General features: G+C 42.0%; 1 protein-coding gene and 1 long non-coding RNA gene across 2 annotated transcripts in view; one reads left to right on the top strand and one right to left on the bottom strand.

The window, feature by feature from the left end:
- Nucleotides 1-908: 908 nt before the first annotated feature.
- The window catches only part of calb2 (calbindin 2), a 26499-nt gene continuing 883 nt past the window's right edge, over nucleotides 909-26524 (top strand). Inside the window, exons 1-10 of the mRNA XM_062961937.1 lie at nucleotides 909-1116; nucleotides 10844-10920; nucleotides 12481-12570; nucleotides 15614-15694; nucleotides 19446-19502; nucleotides 20628-20705; nucleotides 21205-21260; nucleotides 22368-22407; nucleotides 22513-22566; nucleotides 23895-23966. Coding sequence (XP_062818007.1) covers nucleotides 1014-1116; nucleotides 10844-10920; nucleotides 12481-12570; nucleotides 15614-15694; nucleotides 19446-19502; nucleotides 20628-20705; nucleotides 21205-21260; nucleotides 22368-22407; nucleotides 22513-22566; nucleotides 23895-23966 — 708 coding nt within the window. The 5' untranslated portion in view covers nucleotides 909-1013. The remainder of the gene's footprint in view (nucleotides 1117-10843; nucleotides 10921-12480; nucleotides 12571-15613; nucleotides 15695-19445; nucleotides 19503-20627; nucleotides 20706-21204; nucleotides 21261-22367; nucleotides 22408-22512; nucleotides 22567-23894; nucleotides 23967-26524) is intronic.
- Nucleotides 10998-20631, bottom strand: LOC134293676 (uncharacterized). Its single transcript, XR_010000633.1, has 2 exons — nucleotides 20464-20631; nucleotides 10998-19580 (listed from the first exon to the last, which is right to left on the bottom strand). It is a non-coding gene; the product is annotated as an uncharacterized LOC134293676 (long non-coding RNA).

The following is a 26524-nucleotide window of genomic DNA, read 5'->3' on the forward strand; positions in this document are numbered from 1 at the left end:
TTTCTTTTGGTATAATTTTTATAGAGGTTTCAACAGTATATACAACAAAAGTAGGAACACAATGTGACTGGGAAGAAAAGAAAGAGGGAGAAAAAGGAGGAAGAGACAGAGGAAAGAAAAAATTATTTTGAAATAAATAAAAAATATATAGAAAAAATAATAATAAATAAAAATAAAAAGTTGGTTGACTTCCTATCGGCCTCTCCAGATATCTATTCTATTCTCTCTCTCTATCTATCTTCTATCTATCTATCTTTATAATAAAAGTCACAACATGTGGAGTCAATTCCACAAATTCCTCCAGGAAACAGGGTTGTTGTATGTCTTTTGGGCTGTGTGGCCATGTTCCCGAAGCATTCTCTCCTGACGTTTCGCCCACATCTATGGCAGGCATCCTCAGAGGCTGTGAGGAGAGAATGCTTCGGGAACATGGCCACACAGCCCGAAAGACATACAACAACCCTGTGATCCCGGCCATGAAAGCCTTTGACAACACATCCTCCAGGAAATTTAGTTGCTGCTCAGTTCTGCTGTGTTTGTTATGCAGACAGATTTGAAGGATTATTTTGGCGTTGGATTTATTAAAATATTCCCATCCAAACCCAAATAACGAAGGTGGAGGCGTTACTTTTCATTCAACCCGCGTATACTGTGTCTAGGTTGGTTCATCAAGTGCTCTGCTATGGCTGACTTCTCTGCAGCCGGGAAGATGCACAACAACCCAGACCTTTCTCTGACCAGTTTCTAAGCATTAAATACACCCATGCAAGCTTTGGGAACGTGGTTGCTGGCTCCTCCAATGCTTGGGAGCCCGGGGTTGGTCTGGATGGCCTCTGGGGTCCCCGCCTTGCTTCCTTCCCTGCTCCTCCCTCCTTCCCTCCCTTCGGCACCGCCCTTTGAGTGAAGCCATAAAGCAAGAGGCAGAGAAAGAGAGAAGAGAGGAAGAGGAGTGGACAGCGCTTGGTGCTGAAAGAAGGAAAGAAAGGAGGAAGGGACCCTGACAGCTGTCCATCATGGCCGGGAAGAAGGCCCCCCAGCAGCAGCCGCCTTACCTGCACCTGGCCGAGGTCACCGCCTCCCAATTCCTGGACATTTGGAAGCACTTTGACGCCGATGGTGAGTACCAAAGGGAAAAAGAGACAAAGCCTTAGGACAGGCATGGGCAAACTTCGGCATTCCTTCCAGGTGTTTTGGACTCCAACTCTTACAATTCCTAACAGCCGGTAGGCTGTTAGGAATTGTAAGAGTTGGAGTCCAAAACACCTGGAAGGAATGCCGAAGTTTGCCCATGCCTGGGTTAGAGTCTCAGGGCTGTAGCAAATTATTTTGCATTATGGAACTACTCGTCATGATTCGCTAAAATATATATATATTCAAATCTCCCTTTTTTTCTGACTTTGGCCCTAACCATAGCCAATAAACAAGCAAGCTAAAACCAATAAACAAAACAATGTAAAAACTTGTGACAACAAAACAAGATATTCAAATGGTTAAATAGAACATAATCAATCTGCCATAAAGCCACAATCAAAGTACCCCTAACAGATGGCCATCCAGCCCCTGCTTAAAAGCTTCCACCAGACTCTAATGTTTTATTATGATTATTATTTTATTATGACACAGCAAACAAGATAGACATGCTGGATTTCGTATCACAAAGTCACAAGTCGAACACTTCCCAAGCGTTTAGGACTGTGTGATGTATTTTCGGATGATGCGTGCAGATCCCAGTAGGGTGGCCTTTTGCAGTTGGCAGATCGTAATTTTGTCAATTTTATTTATTATTATTATTATTATTATTATTATTATTATTATTATTTATTGTGTTGTCGAAGGCTTTCATGACCAGAATCACTGGGTTGCTGTGAGTTTTCTGGGCTGTATGAGCATGTTCCAGAAGCATTCTCTCCTGACGTTTCGCCCACATCTGGAGATCTAGAGCTGCAAGATGATGTCTCTCCTGCAAAGACAATATTTTTGCATTATAATAAACTTTTCCCATGTTTTTATGATAGAACCAATGAGGAAATGGCATTGATAACCTGGGAAAAAGAATCATGTTACATAGTGTAATGGAAGGGAAAGGTCTATCGTAGTCTATAATTCGGATCAGTGGTGGGAGGGAGATGCACCGCAAGGTCTTTTTCAAGTAGAAAGCAAGCCTATCAGTCCAGGATTTCTCTCGTCCTTCTTTCTCAAAGAATTGACACCTGAGCAAAGCTGTGGCTTCCAAGGCATGGGTCCGTCTCGCAGGTGTACCAAGAGTGCAAGGGTAGAGTGGCCTCAGTGATCAGGGAGATGGCCCCTTTGGGCTGCTCCTCTGTCTTTACGACCCTCAAAGAGGGTCAAGCACACACTTTGTAAATATATATATATCTATCTATTTATGAGATAGATATCGTATCATAAATTTGGAAGGGACCCTAAAGACCATCCAATCCAGTCCCGTTCTTAACTAGGAGTTGTTTGCAAGTTGGATATTTACCTCAGCACTGGTTCACCTTACTCTAACACACACTCCACCACAGCAAACTTGGTTGTTTCCGTTTATTGATAAAAGATAGCAAAAACTTAATGAAAAGCAGTAAAGAAAGCAATAATCCAATTGCAAAGGCAATCTACAGGACACAGTTCAAAGTCTTCGTAGATAATAGTTCAAAGTCCCTAAAATAGCATAGCAGTCCTGGAGAAACAAGGTAGCATGAGCTTCAAAAATATAATCCAATCACAGATTCTAGGTATGAAACGAAGTGAAGATATATTTCCATGAACCGAGACAAGGCAAGAGTTAAGCTTCCAAAAGCAATGTTGCTCTGTCTGAAATCTTCCCCAGTTTCACCCCTTTTTAACCATTCTTGCAAGCTAGAAACACATTCCTCTGAGCTTTGGCTCTCATGTGCTTACCCGCGATTCTCACAGAGCACCTGGGACCAAGCCTCAACCTTAATCTAGTGTTTCTATCTAAGAACTCCTCTCCCTCACTGCCAGAGCCACCTGGACTTTGTTGATGTTGATAATACTCAAAATCCTGTGAAAGGTCACCCTTGTCACTAACTTCAGCGTCCCTGCTAAACTCAGAGCTTTCCATGTTCCCCTGATCAGCCTGCATTTCTGAGCCTTCAACATTTCCTGGATCAAGCTGCTGAATCCCAAATCCGCCTTCATCATCAGACTGAACCACAACACTTGGGAACTTGATTGTACAGCATGAATCCCTAAACCCGAGTTGTGGGGCAGTGAGAGGAATCCTTCTTTCAGTTGCAAAGACATCTCCGACCTCCATTGAAAGCGCCAGATTTCGGCATCCAAGCAGGCAAAGCGTTACTTTCTGAATATGTTTGGTCTGCAGCTGCCAGCAATTATTCGCCATGTTCTGAACAAGGCCTTGGCTTCTGTCTGCCGGTGGCAGTGGGTGGCATTTCCCATTGGGACGCATTGGGAAAAAGCCTTGTCCTCCTTGGCATTTCCCTCTGACGGGTTTCATGGGCCACTGAACCAAGAGGCCGTTTCTGCTACGGCTCTTTAAATATTGATTGGAGCCCTGCATTTTGCCAAACTGGGCGATTTTCAGTTTTTTGCCGGCATTTTATTCATGGTTGATTTTGCTCACATAGGCTTTACATAGACATATATCAAGACTTGTCTATGGCATGCTCAGAATGGGATGCTATTCGACTGAGTCCAAAAGGATGCTTGGGAATCTCCTGCTATTTCATTCCTAAGGATATGCACAGAAAGGCAAGACTTTTGAGGAAACCTCCTCCTCCTCGCCTTCCACTTTATTGCCTCCTGAACTGTCTCGGCCTCCTTTGGGAGCACAACCTCATCCAAGCATCCGTTAATTAAATCTTAAAACATTTACTCATTGCCCTTAATCAAAAATTGATTCCTTGGGTTGTTTGTCGCTCAGTCGCATAAAGGCTTTGTACTTTTCTCCCTGTGGCTTTTCTCCAATCAAAATAAATGGGCAGGAATGGCTCTCTGTCTTGGAAACGAAGCTGCACCATTTTTACAATTATTGTGCAGAATTTACATATCTGATCCAAATGTGCAGCCGTACAATTACTCGTACTTTTACCCTCCTTCCTCACTCTTCCTTGGTCTTTGTCGTTGACTTCTCATTCCTTCGGCTAACTCTAAACAAGTGTGATATCTATCTATATATATAAAAATGTAATGTACGTTTGTAGGACTGAGTTAACAACAAAACCACTGGAGCAAATGGCACCAAATTTGGCCACAATACACCAACACATCCAAGGTATGACCGCCACTCAAAATAACCTAAACAAATAATCAGGAATGAATAGCTTTGCAGCTTCAAAACCTGTCTGAGTCTCATTACTTTATTTTCCATACCACCAGACTACACCACAGCAACGTGTGGCCGGACACAGCTAGTATCTATCTATATATCTATATATATAAAAGGATAGTGACATTTCAGCCTAGGACAAAACAACAAAACTACACATCCCAGAAACACTAAACTTGGCAGCACAACCCCTCATCCATGCCTCTACGTTCATACAACAAACAGCTCCAGCTACTCCAGAAAACGGCCAGGCTTTGAGACTGCAAGGCTATCCACTGCTATTCCACCTGGCCAACAAAGGATTCCCATAAGCCACAGCAACGCGTGGCCGGGCACAGCTAGTGTATGTGTGTGTGTGTGTGTGTATGTATATATATATATATATATATATATATATATATATATATATATATATATATATCTCCACTCTAAACATGTATGATGTATATTTATCTATCTCCCAGTATCATAGGCCCCCAGGCCATAATCGTGTGCCTTTTTCAAAAAATAAAATGGTTGTCAAGCCCGTTGTTTTTCCTCTGATCCCCATCGTAATTTTACCCATTCTTGCCCTTTTGAAAACCTTTTAAGATCCATTCTGGTTCTTAAAGGTTTTCAAATGGCCTCTTATATCTTAGTTGTTGATGTGGAAGGAAAGGAGCATGATGGATAATACTAATAATAATATTAATTAATATTATTTATTTATTATTAGTGACATTTATATCCCGCCCTTTTCAGGGCAGCTTACAAGTTATATGTACATACAATATATTATATTACAGTAGAGTCTCACTTATCCAAGCCTCGCTTATCCAAGCCTCTGGATGATCCAAGCCATTTTTGTAGTCCATGTTTTCAATACATCGTGATATTTTGGTGCTAAATTCGTAAATACAGTAATTACAACATAACATTACTGCGTATTGAACTACTATTTCTGTCAAATTTGTTGTATAACATGATGTTTTGGCGCTTAATTTGTAAATTCATAACCTAATTTGATGTTTAATAGGCTTTTCCTTAATCCCTCCTTATTATCCAAGATATTCGCTTATCCAAGCTTCTGCCGGCCCGTTTAGCTTGGATAAGTGAGACTCTACTGTACTAGCTTTGCCCAGCCACGTGTTGCTGTGGCTTATGGGAATCATTTGTTGGCCAGGTGAAATAGCAGTGAATAGCCTTGCAGCCTCAAAGCCTGGCCGTTTTCTGGAGTAGTTGGAGTAGCACCCTCAATCAAAGAGCCGCTGTGAAGCCTGGCTACTTCCTTTGTAGGGAAATCCTTGTTTGGCCAGCTTGAACTGCACTGAATAGTCTTGCAGCTTAAAAGGGCCAAAGTTTGCCCATGCCTGCTATAGAGCCTCCCTTGTCCATCACTTGAAGGCTTTTAGTAGTTCACCCTCTTCCCTCCAGCATATCTATATATATATAAAAGGGTAATGAAATTTCGGCCTAGGACAAAACAACAAAACTACACATCCCAGAAACACTAAACTTGGCAGCACAACCCCTCATCCATGCCTCTACGTTCATACAACAAAATGAAAAGAAATATAAAGTCCTAATTAGAGGGAGAGGAATAATTGTTTTTATCCAATTGCTGCCAGTTAGAAGGCTAAGCTCCGCCCACTTGGTCTCCTAGCAACCCACTCAGCCCAGGGGATAGACAGAGTTAGGCCTCACTTAGGCCTCTTCCACACTGCCTATAAAATACAGATTATCTGATTTTAACTGGATTATATGGCAGTATAGACTCAAGGCCCTTCCACACAGCTATATAACCATTTATAACGGTTTACCCTTTACCTTTACCCTTTACCTTAACTACCACCAATTCCTCAATACTTTATTTCCCATACCACCATACTTCGCCACAGCAATGCGTGGCAGGGCACAGCTAGTTGTTTTATATATACCGTGTTTCCCCGAAAATAAGACAGTGTCTTATATTAATTTTTTCTTCCAAAGATGCTCTAGGTCTTATTTTCAGGAGATGTCTTATTTTTCCATGAAGAAGAATTCACATTTATTGTTGAGCAAAAAAAATTTGAACATTTATTATATACAGTACAGTAGCTGTCATCACAAACCAGCATAACCAGACAAACTGTGGATCCTATCAATAATTTCTTGTTACTACCATTATTTCCATGTACAACACTCTATGGTATGTACATTTACCGATCCTGCATGCTTGGTGTTCTGTTTGGCAGGCATGCTTCCAAACAAAACCTTTGCTAGGTCTTACTTTCGGGGGAGGCCTTATATTTAGCAATTCAGCAAAACTTCTACTAGGTCTTATTTTCTAGGGATGTCTTATTTTAGGGGAAACAGGGTATGTAGGTGGACTCCAAGTCACCAGGAAAGGGTTAATCCACTCCCAAAACCCCAAACATATTTGTGTGTTTCAACGAACCAGGGCTTCTTTCCATCTGGTAACTGAGCTCATCCCGTCGAGGCACAAACAACACCAGAAAATGATAGGCTGCTCCCTTGTAATTGGAGCGTGATGGGCCTTCCCGGGGAGAGCCGAGCCGTGATTAATATAATCGTTTTGACAAGGGATCATTACTCGGCTCGCTCTGGGTTGCGTCAGCCCTCGTTGCAGGTGGAGGGGACGCAGGGGCTCATCTGCAGCAACTCCCTCATTGCCACTCAGGGATCCTGTAATTACGGTCTTCTCAAAAACTTCTGCCCTCCTGGGCCTGAGAGTTAACAAGACCCATGCACGGTCTTCGAAATCGCTCTGTAACACAATTTTTTTGTTCCTGGGTTATCAATGCCATCTCCTAATTGGTTCTATGATAAAAAAAACATGGGAAAAAGTTGCTTCAACTGCACAAACCAGAGAAATCAGCCACAGCAGAGCCCTTGATGAACCAACCTGGACACAGTATATTATTTGAAAACACAGAAATGCTCGACCACTCCAACAACTATCATGTCAGGCTACACAGAGAAGCCATTGAAATTCACAACAGAAAGGAGGAAACCATGAAAATGAACAAATCTGGCTACCAGTATTTTAAAAACTCCAAAATCAGAACAGTAAATAAGGAGCAGAACTCTGAAAACAGAAGAATTCCAGACATGAATCAATCAGGGGCAGATAACGACTCTGAACAAAAGATTCCCCCAGGCCAGGATGTGAGGCTGGGAAGGTCATTTAATGCTAACAAAGGTGATTACTCACAACGTTCACACTGGCCTTCAACAGATAAGAGTTCTTCCCTCCACCCAGGAACTTCCTCAGATATATAAACCTTTCTTGCTTAGTTTCTCCATACCTCCCAACCTCTGAGGATGCCTGCCATAGATGTGGGCGAAACGTCAGGAGAGAATGCTTCTGGAACATGGCCAGACAGCCCGGAAAACATACAGCAACCCTGTGATCCCGGCCATGAAAGCCTTCATTGTACAAACTTTGTTTCTGTGAGAGGGACACCCTGCAGAAGCACATTAGGCTCTAGTTTTTCAATGACTCTTTCATTGAATCTAGTTTGTGGCAGAAAACAAAGTTTTTGGAGTAGAACAACTCCCCTCAAAGTAAGGATTACGCAATGAAACAGAAAATAATATTTTCAAACCAGGAACAGAGCTTTTTGTCCAATTTTGTTACGGAGTGTTATTGTATTTATTTGTATCCTGCTTTGCATCTTAGTTGCAAGATAAAAGTGGAATACAAATAAATAAATATAATACAGTAGAGTCTCACTTATCCAACATTCGCTTAGCCAATGTTCTAGATTATCCAATGCAATCTGCCTCCTGCCTGGGTCCACAGCTATTTCTCTAGGCAGCAAGGACTAAACTTTTTACAGATTTAATTAATAATAATAATAATAATAATAATAATAATAATAATAATAACTTTATTTTTATATCTCGCCTCCATCTCCCCAATGGGGACTCGGGGCGGCTAACATGGAGCCAAGCCCAGTATCCACAATACACAAAATAACATAAATACATTTACAATAAAATAAACATAATAAACATTTAACATTAAAAAGGTTAAAACTAGCATTATGACAGTAATATAAAGGTGGATAAGACCAACAAATAAAAACAATACAATAGGTTAAAATAGTAAAAAAAAAAAAAAAGGCTGGGCAGAGTGCCTCTGTTTACATCTAATAGAATCTAATCTAATTTCCAACAATGCGGTTACTATAAATTCATTTGATATTAAACTTGATATTCTGGATTATATGGCTGTGTGGAAGGGCCTTCAGGGATGCCCTGAGAGGGAATAATAATAATAATAATAATAATAATAATAATAATAATAATAATAATAATAATAACCTCAAGATTGAACTTCAAAGACTCTGGCAGAAACCAGTGCAGGTGGTCCCGGTGGTGATGGGCACATTGGGTGCCGTGCCAAAAGATCTCAGCCGGCATTTGGAAACAATAGACATTGACAAAATTACGATCTGCCAACTGCAAAAGGCCACCCTGCTGGGATCTGCACGCATCATCCGAAAATACATCACACAGTCCTAGACACTTGGGAAGTGTTCAACTTGTGATTTTGTGATACGAAATCCAGCATATCTACCTTGTTTGCTGTGTCATAATAAAATAATAATAATAATGTCTTTGCAGACATCCAATTCTCTCGCACCAGAAGCGACTTGCAGTTTCTCAAGTCGCTCCTGAAACGAAATAAGTGGTTGGGATTAAACTTGTAAAACAGCTCTCAGATTTGACCCGTCCAAGGACAAATGGCGAAACATCCAGAGAGAGTCATGAATTGATTCTGAATTGCAGGATTGGTTTTTTCCTGTCTTTCTGTCCTAAGGGCGGCATGTCCTCCAATTTGTGACCCGGCATTTGGTTGCGCGTCAAGCTGGAACACAAGGATAGTTGAATGCTCTCTAACGTTGATTTATGGCACTTGTTTCTGGCCATCTCTAATAGTCTTTGTTTGGAGCCGGCTTCCCCCAGAAAGAGTCCCATCCATTAATGGCAAAACCGTGGCAGTGACAGAGCGGCTTGATTCCGTTTTGGTGCAACGCTGCGCTTTCTATTATCCTCCTGGCTGCCCTTGCAAATAGGGCAACATTGGATTCCGGCCCAGTAGGAAGAATGATGGCGAGGGCTTCTGAAAGTTACATTTCCTGGGCTACAGAGTCCTTGATTCTGGGGGATGTGGTCTAATAATAATAATAATAATAATAATAATAATAATAATTGAAGTCAAAAATCAGAAACTCCTCAAAGCACAGGAGGAAAAAAAACCAGTACAAGAAAACCGCACTGCAAACTAGAGCTAACAACTGGCACAAAAAAAACATTGCATGGAAAGTTATTATTATTATTATTATTATTATTATTATTTATTTTAAAGGCAGCTTCTCCTTTCATATCCTTGAATCCTGTCCTTCAGGATCCAGATGTGGATCAGAAATGGGCCGGGCTGTGGCGCAGCTGGCTAGTAACCAGCTGCTATAAATTACTACTGACCGAGAGGTCATGAGTTCGAAGCCCGGGTCGGGTTAAGTCTCCGATCATTAATAGCCCCGGCTTGCTGTTGACCTATGCAGCCCCGAAAGACAGTTGCACCTGTCAATTAGGGAAATTTAGGGACACTTTATGCGGGGAGGCTAATTTACAACACCATAAAACTGCCAGCAAAACACGAGGAAAGGAATGAGGAAGTACAGCCACTACTGGACGGTGAAGCAACAGCTCCCCCTGTGGCTGGAATCGTGAAGCTGGAAAAATGTTAAAAATGCCTCTGAGTCTGTCTAATGTATGTTGTTTGTCTGTTGGCATTGAATGTTTGCCATATATGTGTTCATTATAATCCGCCCTGAGTCCCCTTCGGGGTGAGAAAGAAGGGCGGAATATAAATACTGTAAATAAATAAATAAATAAATAAAATGGTGCCTGAAATGGAGCTTTGTTCAGACCAACAGGAATCCATCTTCCCTCCGTAGAACCAATTTCCAAAAACAGATCAAGTCAGTAAATCATCCCAAAAAGGTTGCTGCGAGACAACATTAATCATTGTTCTCCTTGCACTCATCAATAAAAGGTTTGCAAACAATATAAAAGAGAGTCAGCATCATGTATTGCTTGGACCGAGACTGGAAGCGCCTTTCTATATTTCCTTCCTGACTGGATCATTCAAGGCCGGTGCAAATGCTTTGGGTGAATGCAAATACGTGGAAAGAATCCAAACACAAGAACAATTGTGTCCAGAATAAACTAATTTCATTCTCAGTCCAATTTGATAGGTTTTCTGATCTTTGTGGAAGCTCTGGAAAGTCCCCAAGGTGATGTCCCCAATAGATCTTGTGCCCGGGACAGGCCCTCTCAAGTTCAGACTAGAGCACGGAGTGGGTTCCAAGGCCGCATTGGCACTGAGAGCAGAGAACTGCATGCATTGATGGAGGGGTCCTGATCCCAATAGAGGCCAATGTTGTTGGGGGGGGGGGGGTCCTGCTCCCTGTCTCTGGCACTGACCTCTCATTGCTGTTTCTTTTTCTTTCTTTCTTTTTGTCCTTCTCTTTTCAGGAAATGGCTACATTGAAGACAAGGAGCTGGAGAACTTCTTCAGAGAACTGGAGAATGCCAGGAAGGGGGCTGGCATGGTAGGCATCAGGCATTGCTGTTCTTCCATCCATCAATCCATCCATCCATCAATAATAATAATAATGATATCCATCTGTCCATCTATCCATTATTTTTATTTATTTATTTATTTATTTATTTATTTATTTACAGTATTTATATTCCGCCCTTCTCACCCCAAAGGGGACTCAGGGCGGATTACAATGAACACATATATGGCAAACATTCAATGCCAATAGACAAACAACATTCAGTTTTAGACAGACACAGAGGCATTTTTAACATCTTTCCAGCTTCACGATTCCGGCCACAGGGGGAGCTGTTGCTTCACCGTCCAGTAGTGGCTGTACTTCCTCTTCTTTTCCTCATGAGCAGTTTTATGGTGTTGTAGATTAGTTAAATTAGCCTCCCGCATAAAGCGTACCTAAATTTTCCCTACTTGACAGATGCAACTGTCTTTCAGGGCTGCTAGGTCAACAGCAAGCCGGGGCTATTTTTTTTTTAATGGTCGGAGGCTTAACCCGACCTGGTCTTCGAACTCATGACCTCTCGGTCAGTAGTGATTTATAGCAGCTGGTTACTAGCCAGCTGCGCCACAGCCCGTCCATCTCTCCATCTATTCATCCATCCATCTGTTTATCCATTATTGTTGTTGCTGCTGTTGTTGTTGTCTTTGTTGTCCTCCATTTATCCATCTATCTCTTCATCCATCTGTCCATCCATTCATCTAGCCATCCATCCATTCATCAATAATAATAATAGTCATCATCATCATCATCATCATCATCCATCTGTCCATCTATCCATCCATTTCTCCATCCATTCGTTTGTCCGTCCGTCCATCTGTCCATTATTATTATTATTATTATTATTATTATTATTATTATATTATTATTATTATTATCCATCTGTCCATCTATCTCTCCATCTATTCATCCATCCATCCATTCATCTGTCCATCCATTCTTTCACCAATAATAATAATAATAATAATAATAATAATAATAATAATAATAATCCACCTGTCCATTCATCCATCTCTTCATAACAACGACAATCTACCTATCCATCTATCCATCCAAGACTTGTGCTTCCTTCCCACCCCTCTGCCCTCCTTTCCACCCAGGTGGGCATTTCTATGCAGTAAACATACCCACAAGCGAATGCCCATCATATTTCTTTTGATCTGATTAATATGGCTTTCTCCAAATGCCATCTGGCTACAGCTGGATCAGAAATCTGTGTCAGAAATCATCAATTTAGGTTTGGGTTGTGCTTGGTTTTTCTTTGCTTCCATCAAAACATTACAAACAAATCCACTCCCTTGTTTTCCTTGGAAAGATGGGACTCTTGTCTGTCATTGATAGCTGTTGTTTTCCATCTCTTGATGGCACATCAGGATTTGCAAAGACCAAGAAAGAGAGGCAGAGATGACTTTGGTCCTTTAAAAATAAAAGGACTGGGGCAGTTTGGTGCAGGGTAGACCTCAAAGACCCTGAACAGCTTCAGCTTTGCCCATCAAGGATGGAAGAGGTGTATTGCGTGCACAGTTGACCTTTTCTCTCTCTTTTTTTTGACAGGAGTCCAAAAATACCAACTTTGCGGAGAAGATGCAGGAGTTCATGCGGAAGTACGACAAAAATGCAGACGGGAGGATTGAGATGTCGGAGGTGAGCGCCTTGGATCTGGGGGGCATGTTGGCATCCCTTGCAACATTTGGAGAAGACGGGCAGATAGGTCTAGGGCAGGCCTGGGCCAACCTCAGCCCTCCCTCCAGGTGTTTTGGACTTCGACTCCCACAATTCCTACTAGAGTTGAAGTCCAAAACACCTGGAGGGCCAAAGTTTACCCACGCCTGGTATAGGGCCTGGATCAGGAGCGAAGGAAGGAAGGAAGGAAGGAAGGAAGGAAGGAAGGAAGGAAGGAAGGAAGGAAGGAAGGAAGGAAGGAAGGAAGGAAAATAAAGGGAAAGTGAAGAAAGGGTGGATTGAAGGAAGGGTTTAAGGAAGGAAGGAAGGAAGGAAGGAAGGAAGGAAGGAAGGAAGGAAAAGGGAAAGTGAAGAAAGGGTGGATTGAAGGAAGGGTTTAAGGAAGGAAGGCAGGAAGGAAGGAAGGAAGGAAGGAAGGAAGGACGGAAGGAAGGACGGAAGGAAGGAAGGACGGAAGGAAGGCGGGTGTCATAGTCTCAGGGATGTCATAGTTGAATGACATGATTATGACAGAGGGAGGGAGGGAGGGAGGGAGGAGAGAAGGAAGGAAGGAAGGAAGGAAAATAAAGGGAAAGTGAAGAAAGGGTGGATTGAAGGAAGGGTTGAAGGAAGGAAGGAAGGCGGGTGTCATAGTCTCAGGGATGTCATAGTTGAATGACATGATTATGACAGAGGGAAAGAAGGAAGGAAGGAAGGAAGGAAAATAAAGGGAAAGTGAAGAAAGGGTGGATTGAAGGAAGGGTTTAAGGAAGGAAGGAAGGAAGGAAGGAAGGAAGGAAGGAAGGAAGGAAGGAAGGAAGGACGGAAGGAAGGAAGGACGGAAGGAAGGAAGGACGGAAGGAAGGAAGGCGGGTGTCATAGTCTCAGGGATGTCATAGTTGAATGACATGATTATGACAGAGGGAAAGAAGGAAGGAAGGAAGGAAGGAAAATAAAGGGAAAGTGAAGAAAGGGTGGATTGAAGGAAGGGTTTAAGGAAGGAAGGAAGGAAGGCGGGTGTCATAGTCTCAGGGATGTCATAGTTGAATGACATGATTATGACAGAGGGAAAGAAGGAAGGAAGGAAGGAAGGAAAATAAAGGGAAAGTGAAGAAAGGGTGGATTGAAGGAAGGGTTTAAGGAAGGAAGGAAGGAAGGCGGGTGTCATAGTCTCAGGGATGTCATAGTTGAATGACGTAATTATGACAGAGGGAAAGAAGGAAGGAAGGAAGGAAGGAAAATAAAGGGAAAGTGAAGAAAGGGTGGATTGAAGGAAGGGTTTAAGGAAGGAAGGAAGGAAGGAAGGAAGGAAGGAAGGAAGGAAGGAAGGAAGGAAGGAAGGAAGGAAGGACGGAAGGACGGAAGGAAGGAAGGACGGAAGGAAGGAAGGAAGGACGGAAGGAAGGAAGGAAGGCGGGTGTCATAGTCTCAGGGATGTCATAGTTGAATGACATGATTATGACAGAGGGAGGGAGGGAGGGAGGGAGGAGAGAAGGAAGGAAGGAAGGAAGGAAGGAAAATAAAGGGAAAGTGAAGAAAGGGTGGATTGAAGGAAGGGTTTAAGGAAGGAAGGAAGGAAGGCGGGTGTCATAGTCTCAGGGATGTCATAGTTGAATGACATGATTATGACAGAGGGAAAGAAGGAAGGAAGGAAGGAAGGAAAATAAAGGGAAAGTGAAGAAAGGGTGGATTGAAGGAAGGGTTTAAGGAAGGAAGGAAGGAAGGAAGGAAGGAAGGAAGGAAGGAAGGAAGGAAGGAAGGAAGGACGGAAGGAAGGAAGGACGGAAGGAAGGAAGGACGGAAGGAAGGAAGGCGGGTGTCATAGTCTCAGGGATGTCATAGTTGAATGACATGATTATGACAGAGGGAAAGAAGGAAGGAAGGAAGGAAGGAAAATAAAGGGAAAGTGAAGAAAGGGTGGATTGAAGGAAGGGTTTAAGGAAGGAAGGAAGGAAGGCGGGTGTCATAGTCTCAGGGATGTCATAGTTGAATGACATGATTATGACAGAGGGAAAGAAGGAAGGAAGGAAGGAAGGAAAATAAAGGGAAAGTGAAGAAAGGGTGGATTGAAGGAAGGGTTTAAGGAAGGAAGGAAGGAAGGCGGGTGTCATAGTCTCAGGGATGTCATAGTTGAATGACGTAATTATGACAGAGGGAAAGAAGGAAGGAAGGAAGGAAGGAAAATAAAGGGAAAGTGAAGAAAGGGTGGATTGAAGGAAGGGTGGATTGAAGGAAGGGTTTAAGGAAGGAAGGAAGGAAGGCAGGAAGGAAGGAAGGTAGGTAGGTAGGTGGGAGAAAAGAAAAGAAAGAAGGGTAAGAGGGAAGTGGGTGTAATGGTCCTGGGGATATCATAGTTGAATGACATGATTATGACAGAGGGAAGGAAGGAAGGAAGGAAGGAAGGAAGGAAGGAAGGAAGGAAGGAAGGAAGGAAGGAAGGAAGGAGAGAAAGAAGGAAAGGAGAGAAGGAAGGAAAGGAGAGAAGGAAGAAGGAAGGAAGGAAGGAGAGAAGGAAGGAAGGAAAAAATAAAGCAAGCATAGATTGAAGGAAGAGGGGAAGGAGGGAAGGAAGGGAAGGGGTGACTAAAGAAGGAAGGAATGACTAAAGGAAGGAAGAACTGAAAGAAGAAGGACTGAAGGAAGGGTGGAAGGAAGGAAGGAAGGGTGGAAGGAAGGAAGGAAGGAAGGAAGGAAGGAAGGAAGGAAGGAAGGAAGGAAGGAAGGAAGGAAGGAGTGTCGGGGTCAGCCTGGGTTCAGATGGGCAGAAGGCTGTTCTGGGGACACCCTCCTCTCCTCTCCTCTTTTCTCCTCTCCCTGTGGCAGTTGAGGGCTCAGATGCCAGCCGAGCGATGGATGGATGGGCAATTCTCAGAGCATCCAGACAAAACAGGAGATGTGTTCCTCCTGGTTTTGGCAAGAAGCAAAGCCAAGGGGTGGGAAGGAGAGGAGAGCAGGAGCGTATCCTTCCAGCGGAGGCTTTTGTGCCAGTCTTGGACCTCTTCTCCCCTCTTTCCTCTCCCTGCAGTTGGCACAGATCCTGCCCACGGAGGAGAACTTCCTCCTGTGTTTCCGGCAGCACGTGGGCTCCAGCGCTGAATTCATGGAGGTAAGGAGACCGTGAGGAAGGAGGGGGAAAACCAAGTATGGATCGTCGATGTTGCAATCCCAGGTGACAGCAGAATTGACAAGAAACAACTGGAAAAGAAGCCCCTTCCCCTCAGTTCTTGCCTTGCATTTGCCACCTTGCCGCCATAAGAACCATGCAGAATTTCATGCCAGCCTTGGGTCACTGTCCATCTGTCAATCTGTCCATTTTGAGACGCCCTTCTCTCCCCAACAGTTGGGAAGCAGCCGCCCGTTGTCGGAGCCATTAGAGCAAAACAATGGGAAAGTTAATCCTGCGCTTGGATGAAACTGGAGCCAGCTAATGGGCCGAGAAAGTGGGCACAGGCCCTTAAATATTAATGCCGGCCCCACTCAAACAATGCCTTGCCCCTGAAATATTCATTCCCACCATCATTATGGCGAAGCCCCAGGTCACTGTTTTCCACTGGCCTGACCTTCTCCACCACAAAACAATGCAAGCCCACTGGAAATTTGGAAACTCACTGCACACACGATACCTCCGGGATGGCTTTTTAACAGAGCGGATGCTCCTTTGTGGACTTCTAGGCTAGGGCTGCTTTTCATTCCCTTCTCTTTCTCCTCTGAAGTCCCTTTTGAGAAAAGAGCAGCCATATTAATCAGCTCAAAAGCAATATGATGGGCGTCCACTTGTGGGTATGATCACTGCATAGAAATGCCCACCTACGTGGAGAAAGGTCTTGAGGTGGAAAAGAGGGCAGAGGGATGGGAAGGAAGCACCATGGATGGATGGATGGATGGATAGATGGCTAAAGGGAATGTTATTATTATTATGGAGAGGTGGGTGGATGGAGAGGTGGATGAGTAGATGGACAGATGGATGATGATGATGATAAAGATGATGATTGATAGTAATAACGGATGGATGGGGAGATGGATGAAGAGATGAGATGGATGGATGGATGGGGAGATGGGCTATTATTATTATTATTGATGGATGGAAGGATGCATGGATGGCTGGAAGGAGGGATGGATGGAGAGATGAATGGATGGATAGATAGGTGGGTTGTTGTTGTTATTATTATTATTGGATGGATGGATGGCTAAAGGGAATATTATTATTATGGAGAGGTGGGTGGATGGAGAGGTGGATGAGTAGATGGACAGATGGATGATGATGATAATGATGATAATTGATAGTAATAATGGATGGATGGGGAGATGGATGAAGAGATGGATGGATGGATGGATGGATGGATGGGGAGATGGGCTATTATTATTATTATTGATGGATGGAAGGATGGATGGATGGAAGGAGGGATGGATGGACAGAAGGATGGAGAGATGAATGGATAGATAGGTAGGTTGTTATTATTATTATTATTATTATTATTATTATTGATGATGATGATGATAAATGGATGGGTGGACAGATGGAAGGATGCCTGGAAGGAAGGATGGACGGATGGATGGAGAGATCAATAGATGGATGGATAGATGGACAGGTGGGTTGTAGTTGTTGTTGTTCTTATTATTATTATTGAAGAATGGATGGTTGGCTGGACAGATGGATGGATGGACAGATGGAGGAATGGAAGGAGGGACGGATGGAAGGAGGGATAGATGGCTATCTGGCTGTCTGGCTGGCTAGATGGATAGATAAATGGATGGAAAGATGATGATGATGATGATGATGATGATGATGATGATTATTATTATTATTGAGAGATGGAGGGAGAGAGAGATGGAGGGAGGGAGGAAGGAAGGTATGGATTCTTCTTCTTCTTCTTATGAATGAATGGAGAGATGGAGGGAGGGAGGGATAATAACTTTGTTATATCTTAGCTATTTGAAGGCTTGTTGTTGTTGTTGTTGTTGTTGTTGTTACTATGTTTATTTTTTATTCGTTCAATCACTTCCGATTCTTCGTGACCTCGTGGACCAGTCCAGGCCAGAGCTCCCTGTCGATGGCCACCTGCAGCTCCTTCAAGGTCAAGCCAGTCACTTCAAGGATACCATCCATCCATCTCGCTCTTGGTCGGCCTCTCTTCCTTTTTCCTTCCATTGTCCCAGCATCATTGTCTTCTCCAACCTTTCCTGTCTCCTCATGATGTGGCCAAAGTACTTCAACTCTGCCTCTAATCTCCTTCCCTCCAGTGAGCAGCCATTGGGCATTATTTCCTGGAGGATGGACTGGTTGGATCTTCTTGTGGTCCAAGGCACTCTCGGAATTTTCTTCCAACACCAGAGTTCAAAAGCGTCTCTCTTCCTTCGCTCAGCCTTCCTTATAGTCCAGCTCTCGCATCCATAGACTACTATGGGGAATACCATTGCTTTAACTATGCAAACCTTCGTTGCCAGTGTGATGTCTCTACTCTTCATTCTTTTATCATTGAGGCTGATCCTTGCTCTCCTCCCAAGAAGGAAACTTCTGATTTCGTAGCTGTAGGAATCTTCACACCTAGAAATACAAAGTCTGTCACTGCCTCCACGTTTTCTCCCTCTATTTGCCAGTTATCAATCTCTCTGGTTGCCATAATCTCTGTGTTCTTTTATATTTAGCTGCTACCTTGCTTTATCTTTCCCGAAGGAGACTCAAAGCGGCTATAAATCTCCTAAATAGTACAAACAAAGCAAAAAAACCAATCTTCCCCTCTATCTATCGATACGCTTATCTCTTTCTGTTTCCCTCTCTTTATATATACAACTAGCTGTGCCCGGCCACACATTGCTGTGGCGAAATATGGGGCCCCTTCTACACAGATGTATAAAATGCACAATGAAGTGGATTACATGGCTGTGTGGAGTCAAGATAATCCAGTTCAAAGCAGATAATATAAGATTATATATTTATTTATTTATTCATTTGCTACATTTATATGCCGCCCTTCTCACCCCAAAGGGGACTCAGAGCGGCTTACAAATTAAATTTACATACAATAATATATTAGTATAGTACAATACTGGTAATAAATTACTATATTGTACTGTATCAATATATTGTAATATTATTAGTAATATTACATGTAAAATATGATATATAATTAATATTATTATATTGTATTATTAGTATTATAGCTGTGTGGAAGGGCCTTGAGTCTACACTGCCATATAATCCAGTTAAAATCAGATAATCTGTATTTTATAGGCAGTGTGGAAGAGGCCTAAGTGAGGCCTAACTCTGCCTGTCCCCTGGGCTGAGTGGGTTGCTAGGAGACCAAGTGGGCGGAGCTTAGCCTTCTAATTGGCAGCAATTGGATAAAAACAATCATTCATCTCCCTCTAATTAGGGCTTTATTTTTCTTCTCTTTATGTTGTATGAACGTAGAGGCATGGATGAGGGGTTGTGCTGCCAAGTTTAGTGTTTCTGGGATGTGTAGTTTTGTTGTTTTGTCCTAGGCCGAAATTTCATTACCCTTTTATATATATAGATAGCTCACTTACCCAAGCCTCATTTATCCAAGGTTCTGGATTATCCAAGAAATTTTTGTAGTCAATGTTTTCAATAAATCATGATATTTTGGTGCTAAATTTGTAAATACAGTAATTACAACATAACATTACTGTGTATTGAACTACTTTTTCTGTCAAATTTGTTGTATAACATGATGCTTTAGTGCTTAATTTGTAAGGCTTTTCCTTAACCCCTCCTTATTATCCTAGATATTCACTTATCCAAGGTTCTGCCGGCTTGTTTAGCTTGGATAAGTGAGACTCTACTGTATATATCTATGTACAGTTCTTGTAACAAATCTCTGCTGTCTCTCTTACAGGCTTGGAGGAAATATGACACGGATCGCAGCGGATATATCGAAGCCGATGAGCTCCAGGTGCGAAGCGGCCGTCAATCAAAGGAAGGGTTCAAAATGAAACACCACAAACAGCTCGGGATCTTCAAAAGCAACAATCTGGGAAATAGATGGAGGGATTGAATATATATATTCTTTCCACACATCTAAAACACAACACTAAGTAACAATATGATTTTTATTTCTGGATTATAAAACTCATTTCCTAATTGGTTCTATCACAAAAACATGGGGAAAGTTGATTAAACTGCAAACACATTGTTTTTGTAGGACAGCAGCTCATTTTGCTCTAGTTTTTCAATGAATATCACTGAATCTTAATAAATTCAACATAGTTTGTGCCACAAAAAAACAAAGTTTCTGGAGGAGAAAAACTGCTGTCAAAGTAAGGATCGCATAATTAAACAGGAAGCAACACTTTCAAACCAGGAACAGAACATATTTCAAAAATTTTCCTTCTGTGTTTTGTTCTCTGTCTCCTTATCACTCTTATCATGTCCTTATCATGTTAGTTGCCCTTCTCTGAACTTGCTCTAAGTTATGTGTGTATGTGCATGTGTATGTGTATGTGTGTGTGTGTGTGTGAAAACTAGAGCAAAATGTGCTGCTGCAGAATATCGCTTCCACAAAAACAAAAGTTTTTGCAGTTTAATAAACTTTCACCAGGTTTTTATAATAGAACCAATTAGGAAATGACATTTATAAGCCAGCACAACAGTTGTGTTACATAGTGTTATAATACAATCCTAGAGTCGGAAGGGACCCCCAAAGGTCATCCAGACAGGTGGCCATCCAGCCTCTGCTTAATAATAATAATAATAATAATAATAATAATAATAATAATAATAATAATAATAATAATAATAATAATAAATCACACAGTCCTAGACACTTGGGAAGTGTTCGACTTGTGATTTTGTGATACGAAATCCAGCATATTTATCTTGTTTGCAATGCAATGCTGCAATATAACTGGACACACCTGGCAGTGATCTTCCGACATGTTTAGCCTTTCTTGCAAGTTGTCCACTCCAATCCTGCCTCTTGGAAATACTTCTCGGTCTCATTAGAAAGCTATGTCTCTCTTGGTGATCTGCTTATGGTCTGGATCTTCTCAAAGCGTGTTTTTCTTCTTTGCTCTTGCAGGGATTCCTCTCAGACTTGCTAGAGAAGGCCAACAGACCCTACGACGAACCAAAGCTGAAAGAATACACACAGACCATCGTAAGTTGGAAAATACAGATCCCAAAGCGGAGATGAAGAGGTTGTAGGGGATGCAGTGGGATGAAGGCTGTGGAGCAGTTTCACTGGGGGTGCTTCCAAACAGCACTAAATCACAGGTTTTAAACTGAGGCAAAAAATCCCAGGACATTTACTTTCAAAGGAAGGACTGCACAATTAAATAGGAATAACTCTTTCAAACCAGAAACAGGATACTTTTCAAATTTTGTTACATAGCATAGGCTGTTAGGAATAGTAGAAGTCCAAAACACCTGGAGGGAGGGCCGAAGTTGGCCCAGGCCTGCTCTAACCAGGAGGTCATAAGTTCGAGGCCCACTCGGAGCTATGTTTGTTGTCTTTGTCCTGTGTTAAAAAGGCATTGAATGTTTGCCTAATATGTGTAATGTGATCCGCCCTGAGTCCCCTTCGGGGTGAGAAGGGCGGAATATAAATGATGTAAACAAATAAATAAATAACCAGCCTCCGCTTTGTGACTCTGCAGCTGCGGATGTTCGACTTGAATGGAGACGGGAAGCTCTGCCTGTCGGAAATGTCACGGTAAGGCCTCTTCTCTCTTTGTTTCTGAGATATTATCATCTCAGTCCTTTCAGGGAGATAGGACAGTATACAAATAAAGCATTATTATTATTATTATTTTATTATGACACAGCAAACAAGATAGATAGATTTTTGTCAAGGAACTTTCCATGCAGTGTTTTGTTGTGCCAGCTGTCAGCTCTAGTTTGTAGTGCGGTTTTCTTGTACTGATTCTTTGTCGGCTGTGTTTTGAGGAGTTTATTATTATTATTATTAGTTACACAACAAGATTAATAATAATAATAGTTCAGCACCACAAGGGTTTAACCCATTGCACCAACCACAACCTAATAATAATAATAATAATAATAATAATAATAATAATAATAATAATAATAATACATCACACAGTCCTAAACACTTGGGAAGTGTTCGACTTGTGATTTTGTGATATGAAATCCAGCAAATACATCTCGTTTGCTGTGTCATACTCTGTCTTTGTGTCAATAATAATAATAATAATAATACATCACACAGTCCTAAACACTTGGGAAGTGTTCAACTTGTGATTTTTTGATATGAAATCCAGCATACATATCTCGTTTGCTGTGGCATACTCTGTCTTTGTGTCAATAATGATAATAATAATAATAAATGAATGGAAGGAGAGATGGATGGATGGAGAGATGGAGGGAGGGATAGAGAGATGGATTATTATTATTATTATTATTATTATTTGATACACAACAAGATTAGTACACAGCAAACAAGATCACTCTGATGGCTTTTGTATTGGATCACATGCCGGACACTTCCCAAGTGTCTAGGACTATGTGATTTATCGGCAAATAATGCATGCAGATCTGTATAGGGTTATTATTACTATTATTATTATTATTATTGACACAAAGACATAATATGACACAGCAAACAAGATGTATATGCTGTATTTTGTATCACAAAATCACAAGTTGAACACTTCCTAAGCGTTTAGGACTGTGTGATGTATTTTCAGATGATGCGTGCAGATCCCATTATTATTATTATTATTATTATTATTATTATTATTATTTCTAAATAATCATCAAGAAATGGTCCATCCCTGACCCTCTCCTCTTCCTGTTGCAGGTTGTTACCTGTGCAAGAGAACTTCCTCCTGAAGTTTCAGGTAAAAAAAAAAAAGGTGTTGTCCCCATCCTTCTCTAGCCATTCCCAGCTTAATTCAGTTCTCAGTTCTTCTCATTGCCTTTCTCTTCATTTTCATTTTACGCAGGGAATGAAACTGGATTCGGAGGAATTCAACGCCATCTTTGCATTCTATGACAAGGTAGGGAAACGAAAACAGGAGAGACAATTCTTTACCAGTTGTTGCTGTTGCTGCTGTTGTTGTTTATGAGTTTGTTGCTCACAGCCAACAATGACTGCAGTTCCTGCTGAATAATAGACAGAAAACAAACCCAGGATGCTGGGCTTTTGAATAACAACCAGAGCAAAATTGGTTTCAACTTCTGTAGAGGAGCCCCACTCTTGCTCTGTCACGGGGTTAATGGGAAAAGAAGGGAGGAAACAAGGGGAAATAACATGGATGGAGAGATGGATGGATGGATGGATGGATGGATGGACAGATGAATGAATGGATAGATGAAAAGGTGGATGAATAGACGGATGAATGCATGGTTGGATGGACGGATGGATGGATGAAAGATGGATGAATGGATGGATGGATGGATGGGGCGGATGGACAGATGGATGGATGGATGAATGGATGGATGGATGGACGGACGGACGGACAGATGAATAGATGGATGGATGGGTGGGCAGATGGACAGATGGATGGACAGAGACAGATGAATGGATAGATGGATGGATGGATGGATGGATGGATGGACGAACAGACGAAAGAAATGGACAGATGAATGAAAAGATGAACAGATGAATGGATGGACGGACAGATGGATGGAGAATTGGATGAAAAGATGTATGGATGGATGGATGGATGGAGGAACGGACAAATGGGTGGATGGAAAGATGGATGAATGGACAGGTGGATGGATGATGGACAGATTGATGGGCGGATGGATGGATGGAAAACAGCAAGGAGAAGTCAATGAAAGGGACCAGGAGCCTCCTCCCATTGGCCTCTCTCAGCACATTTTGCTCTAGTTTTCCAATGAATCAGTCTCAACCAATTCAACCAAGTTTGCGGCATCCACAAAAACAACCAAGTTTCTGGAGGAGAACAATGACTTTTAAAGTAAGGACCGCACAGTTAAAGAGGAAATGACGCTTTCAAACCAGGAACAGAACTTTTTTTTTTTTCAAATTTTGTTACATAGTGTAATAGAAGAAGAAAAGCAATGGGATAATAATAACAATAATTAGTTTCAGGTAGAAACAAACTGTGTGGCCTGCCTGACTCTTAGCACATCGGAATTTCATAGAATCATAGAAAAAAAGAGTTGGAAGAGACCCTATGGGCCATCTAGTCCAACCCCCTACCATGCAGGAAAAACATTTCTCTTGGCTCCCTGTTGAGTTGCCCCACCGGCCCCGCACGCCTCTGGTGTGCCTCTGGTCTGCTGCAAACAGAGGCAGGGAAACTGAGCCTGGAGCCAGACCTGAACTTCCTAATCCCACTATCTTGGTTTTCCCCAGGATGGGAACGGCTTCATTGATGAGAACGAGCTGGATGCCCTGCTGAAGGATCTGTACGAGAAAAACAAGAAGGTGAGTTGGTAGCGGTTGCAAGAGGCCGTATGTCCTAGTCATTCAAACAGTGAACTGGAACAAATTGTCGGGAAGGGTTAAATTGGGACACATCCACTTTCTGTCTCAATTTCCCTTCTTCTCCAGCAATTTAGCAATTTGCATAGACTCACAGACACTCGGTGACTATCAATCTCGTTGGACGCTTAGATGTTACGCTCCGGCCGTGCTATGTAATATTTGTAATTACAGTAGAGTCTCACTTATCCAACATAAACGGGCTGGCAGAATGTTGGATAAGCGAATATGTTGGATAATAAGGAGGCATTAAGGAAAAGCCTATTAAATATCAAATTAGGTTATGATTTTACAAATTCAGCACCAAAACTTCATGTTATACAACAAATTTGACAGAAAAAGTAGTTCAATACGCAGTAATGTTATGTTGTAATTACTGTATTTACGAATTTAGCACCAAAATATCACGATATATTGAAAACATTGACTACAAAAATGGCTTGGATTATCCAGAGGCTTGGATAAGCGAGGCTTGGATTAGTGAGACTCTACTGTATTTGTAATTACAGTAGAGTCTCACTTATCCAACATAAACGGGCCGGCAGAACGTTGGATAAGTGAATATGTTGGATAATAAGGAGGGAGTAAGGAAAAGCCTATTAAACATCAAATTAGGTTATGATTTTACAAATTCAGCACCAAAACATCATGTTTAACAATAAATTTGACAGAAAAAGTAGTTCATTACGCAATAATGTTATGTTGTAATTACTGTATTTACGCATTTAGCACCAAAATATCATGATATATTGAAAACATTGACTACAAAAATGCGTTGGATAATCCAGAACGTTGGATAACCGAGTGTTGGATAAGTGAGACTCTACTGTACTTCAATAACTATGAGAACCACCGGCTTCAGCCAACAGCAGAGAAGTGAGGATATATGTCTGTTTATACTGGAAAAGAAGGGAAATTGAGACAGAAAGTGGATGTGTCTCAATTTAACACTTTCCTGACACAAATTACAGAGTTTGCATTGCAATGCTCATCAGAGTCCCTTGTATTTGTATTTGAAACGAGCAACAGTGGGTGCCTTGTTTTCTTCAAAACAGCCTTCTAAGTGTGGGATGATGGGACATCTAACTCCTGGAGATGCGAGGGCTCATTAGGAGCAGGCAGAAAGCGCTCCATCGTCTATCCATCCGGCTGCTCAGTGCTGGGGGGGGGGGGGGGGACTTTCCAGCCCGATTGCAATCCTCCCTGTCAGGCGGGCACCCAATTAAAGTCACCGCGAGAGGGATACTGGGAGGACTGGGCTGGAGAGACAGCTATACTCTAATGAGGCTGCCATGCGGAGAACGTGACTGCCATATGTACAGAGAGGAAGAGGGCTGGCTTCCATTCATAGTGTGTGTGTGTGTGTGTGTGTGTGTGTATGTGTGTGTGTGTGTGTGTGTATATATATATATATATATATATATATATATATATATATACACACACACACACACACACACACACACTATATTATATATATATATATATATATATATATATATATATATATATATATATATATCCTATATATACTGATTGTATCACAGTCAGACCTCTAAAGGCCATCCAGACTAACCCGTTGCTGCCAAGTAGGAACACACAATCAACACACCCATCAAAATGCTTTTGCCATGAGATGCTTTAAACTTCAGACTCCATTAGAGCACAGAACATGAGACACCATGAGACTCTGGACCAGGCATGGGCAAACTTGGGCCCTCCCTCTGGGTGTTTTGGACTTCAACTCCCACAATTCCTAATATCCTCAGGCCCCTTAGGAACTGTGGGAGTTGAAGTCCAAATACCCAGAGGGAGGGCCCAAGTTTGCCCATGCCTGGTCCAAAGTCTCATGGCATCTCATGTTCTGTGCTCCTATGGTGTCTGAAGTCTGACGATCTCATAAGACCATAGGTAAGCAAAGAGACCTCCAAAGACCATCTAAATGGTCTCATAAGACCATCTGTAAGGAAAAAGACCCTCAAAGGCCATCTAGATGATCTCATCAGGCCATCAGAAGACCATAGATAGGGAAAGGGCCCTCAAAGACCATCTAGATGGTTTCATAGGACCATAGGTAGGAAAGGAGTCCCCAAAGGCCATCTAGACAGTCTCATAGGACCATAGGTAAGGAAAGTGACCTCCAAAAGCCATCTAGATATTCTCATAAGGCAGTAGCTAAGCAAAGAGACCTTCAAAGACCATCTAGACAATCTCATAATGCCATCAGAAGACCATAGATAAGGAAAGGGAGCCTCAAAGACCATCCAGATGGTTTTATAAGACCACTAGCTATGCCTGGCCACGCGTTGCAGTGGCAAAGTATGGTGGTATGGGAAATAAAGTATTGAGGAATTGGTGATAGTTAAGGTAAAGGGTAAAGGTAGCCTTCTAACTGGCAGCAATTGGATAAAAACAATTATTCCTCTCCCTCTAATTAGGACTTTATTTTTATTTTATTTTTGTTGTATCAACCTAGAGGCATGGATGAGGGGTTGTGCTGT

The sequence above is a fragment of the Anolis carolinensis genome, unplaced genomic scaffold, assembly GCF_035594765.1.
Source record: "Anolis carolinensis isolate JA03-04 unplaced genomic scaffold, rAnoCar3.1.pri scaffold_9, whole genome shotgun sequence".
Lineage (NCBI taxonomy): Eukaryota > Metazoa > Chordata > Lepidosauria > Squamata > Dactyloidae > Anolis > Anolis carolinensis.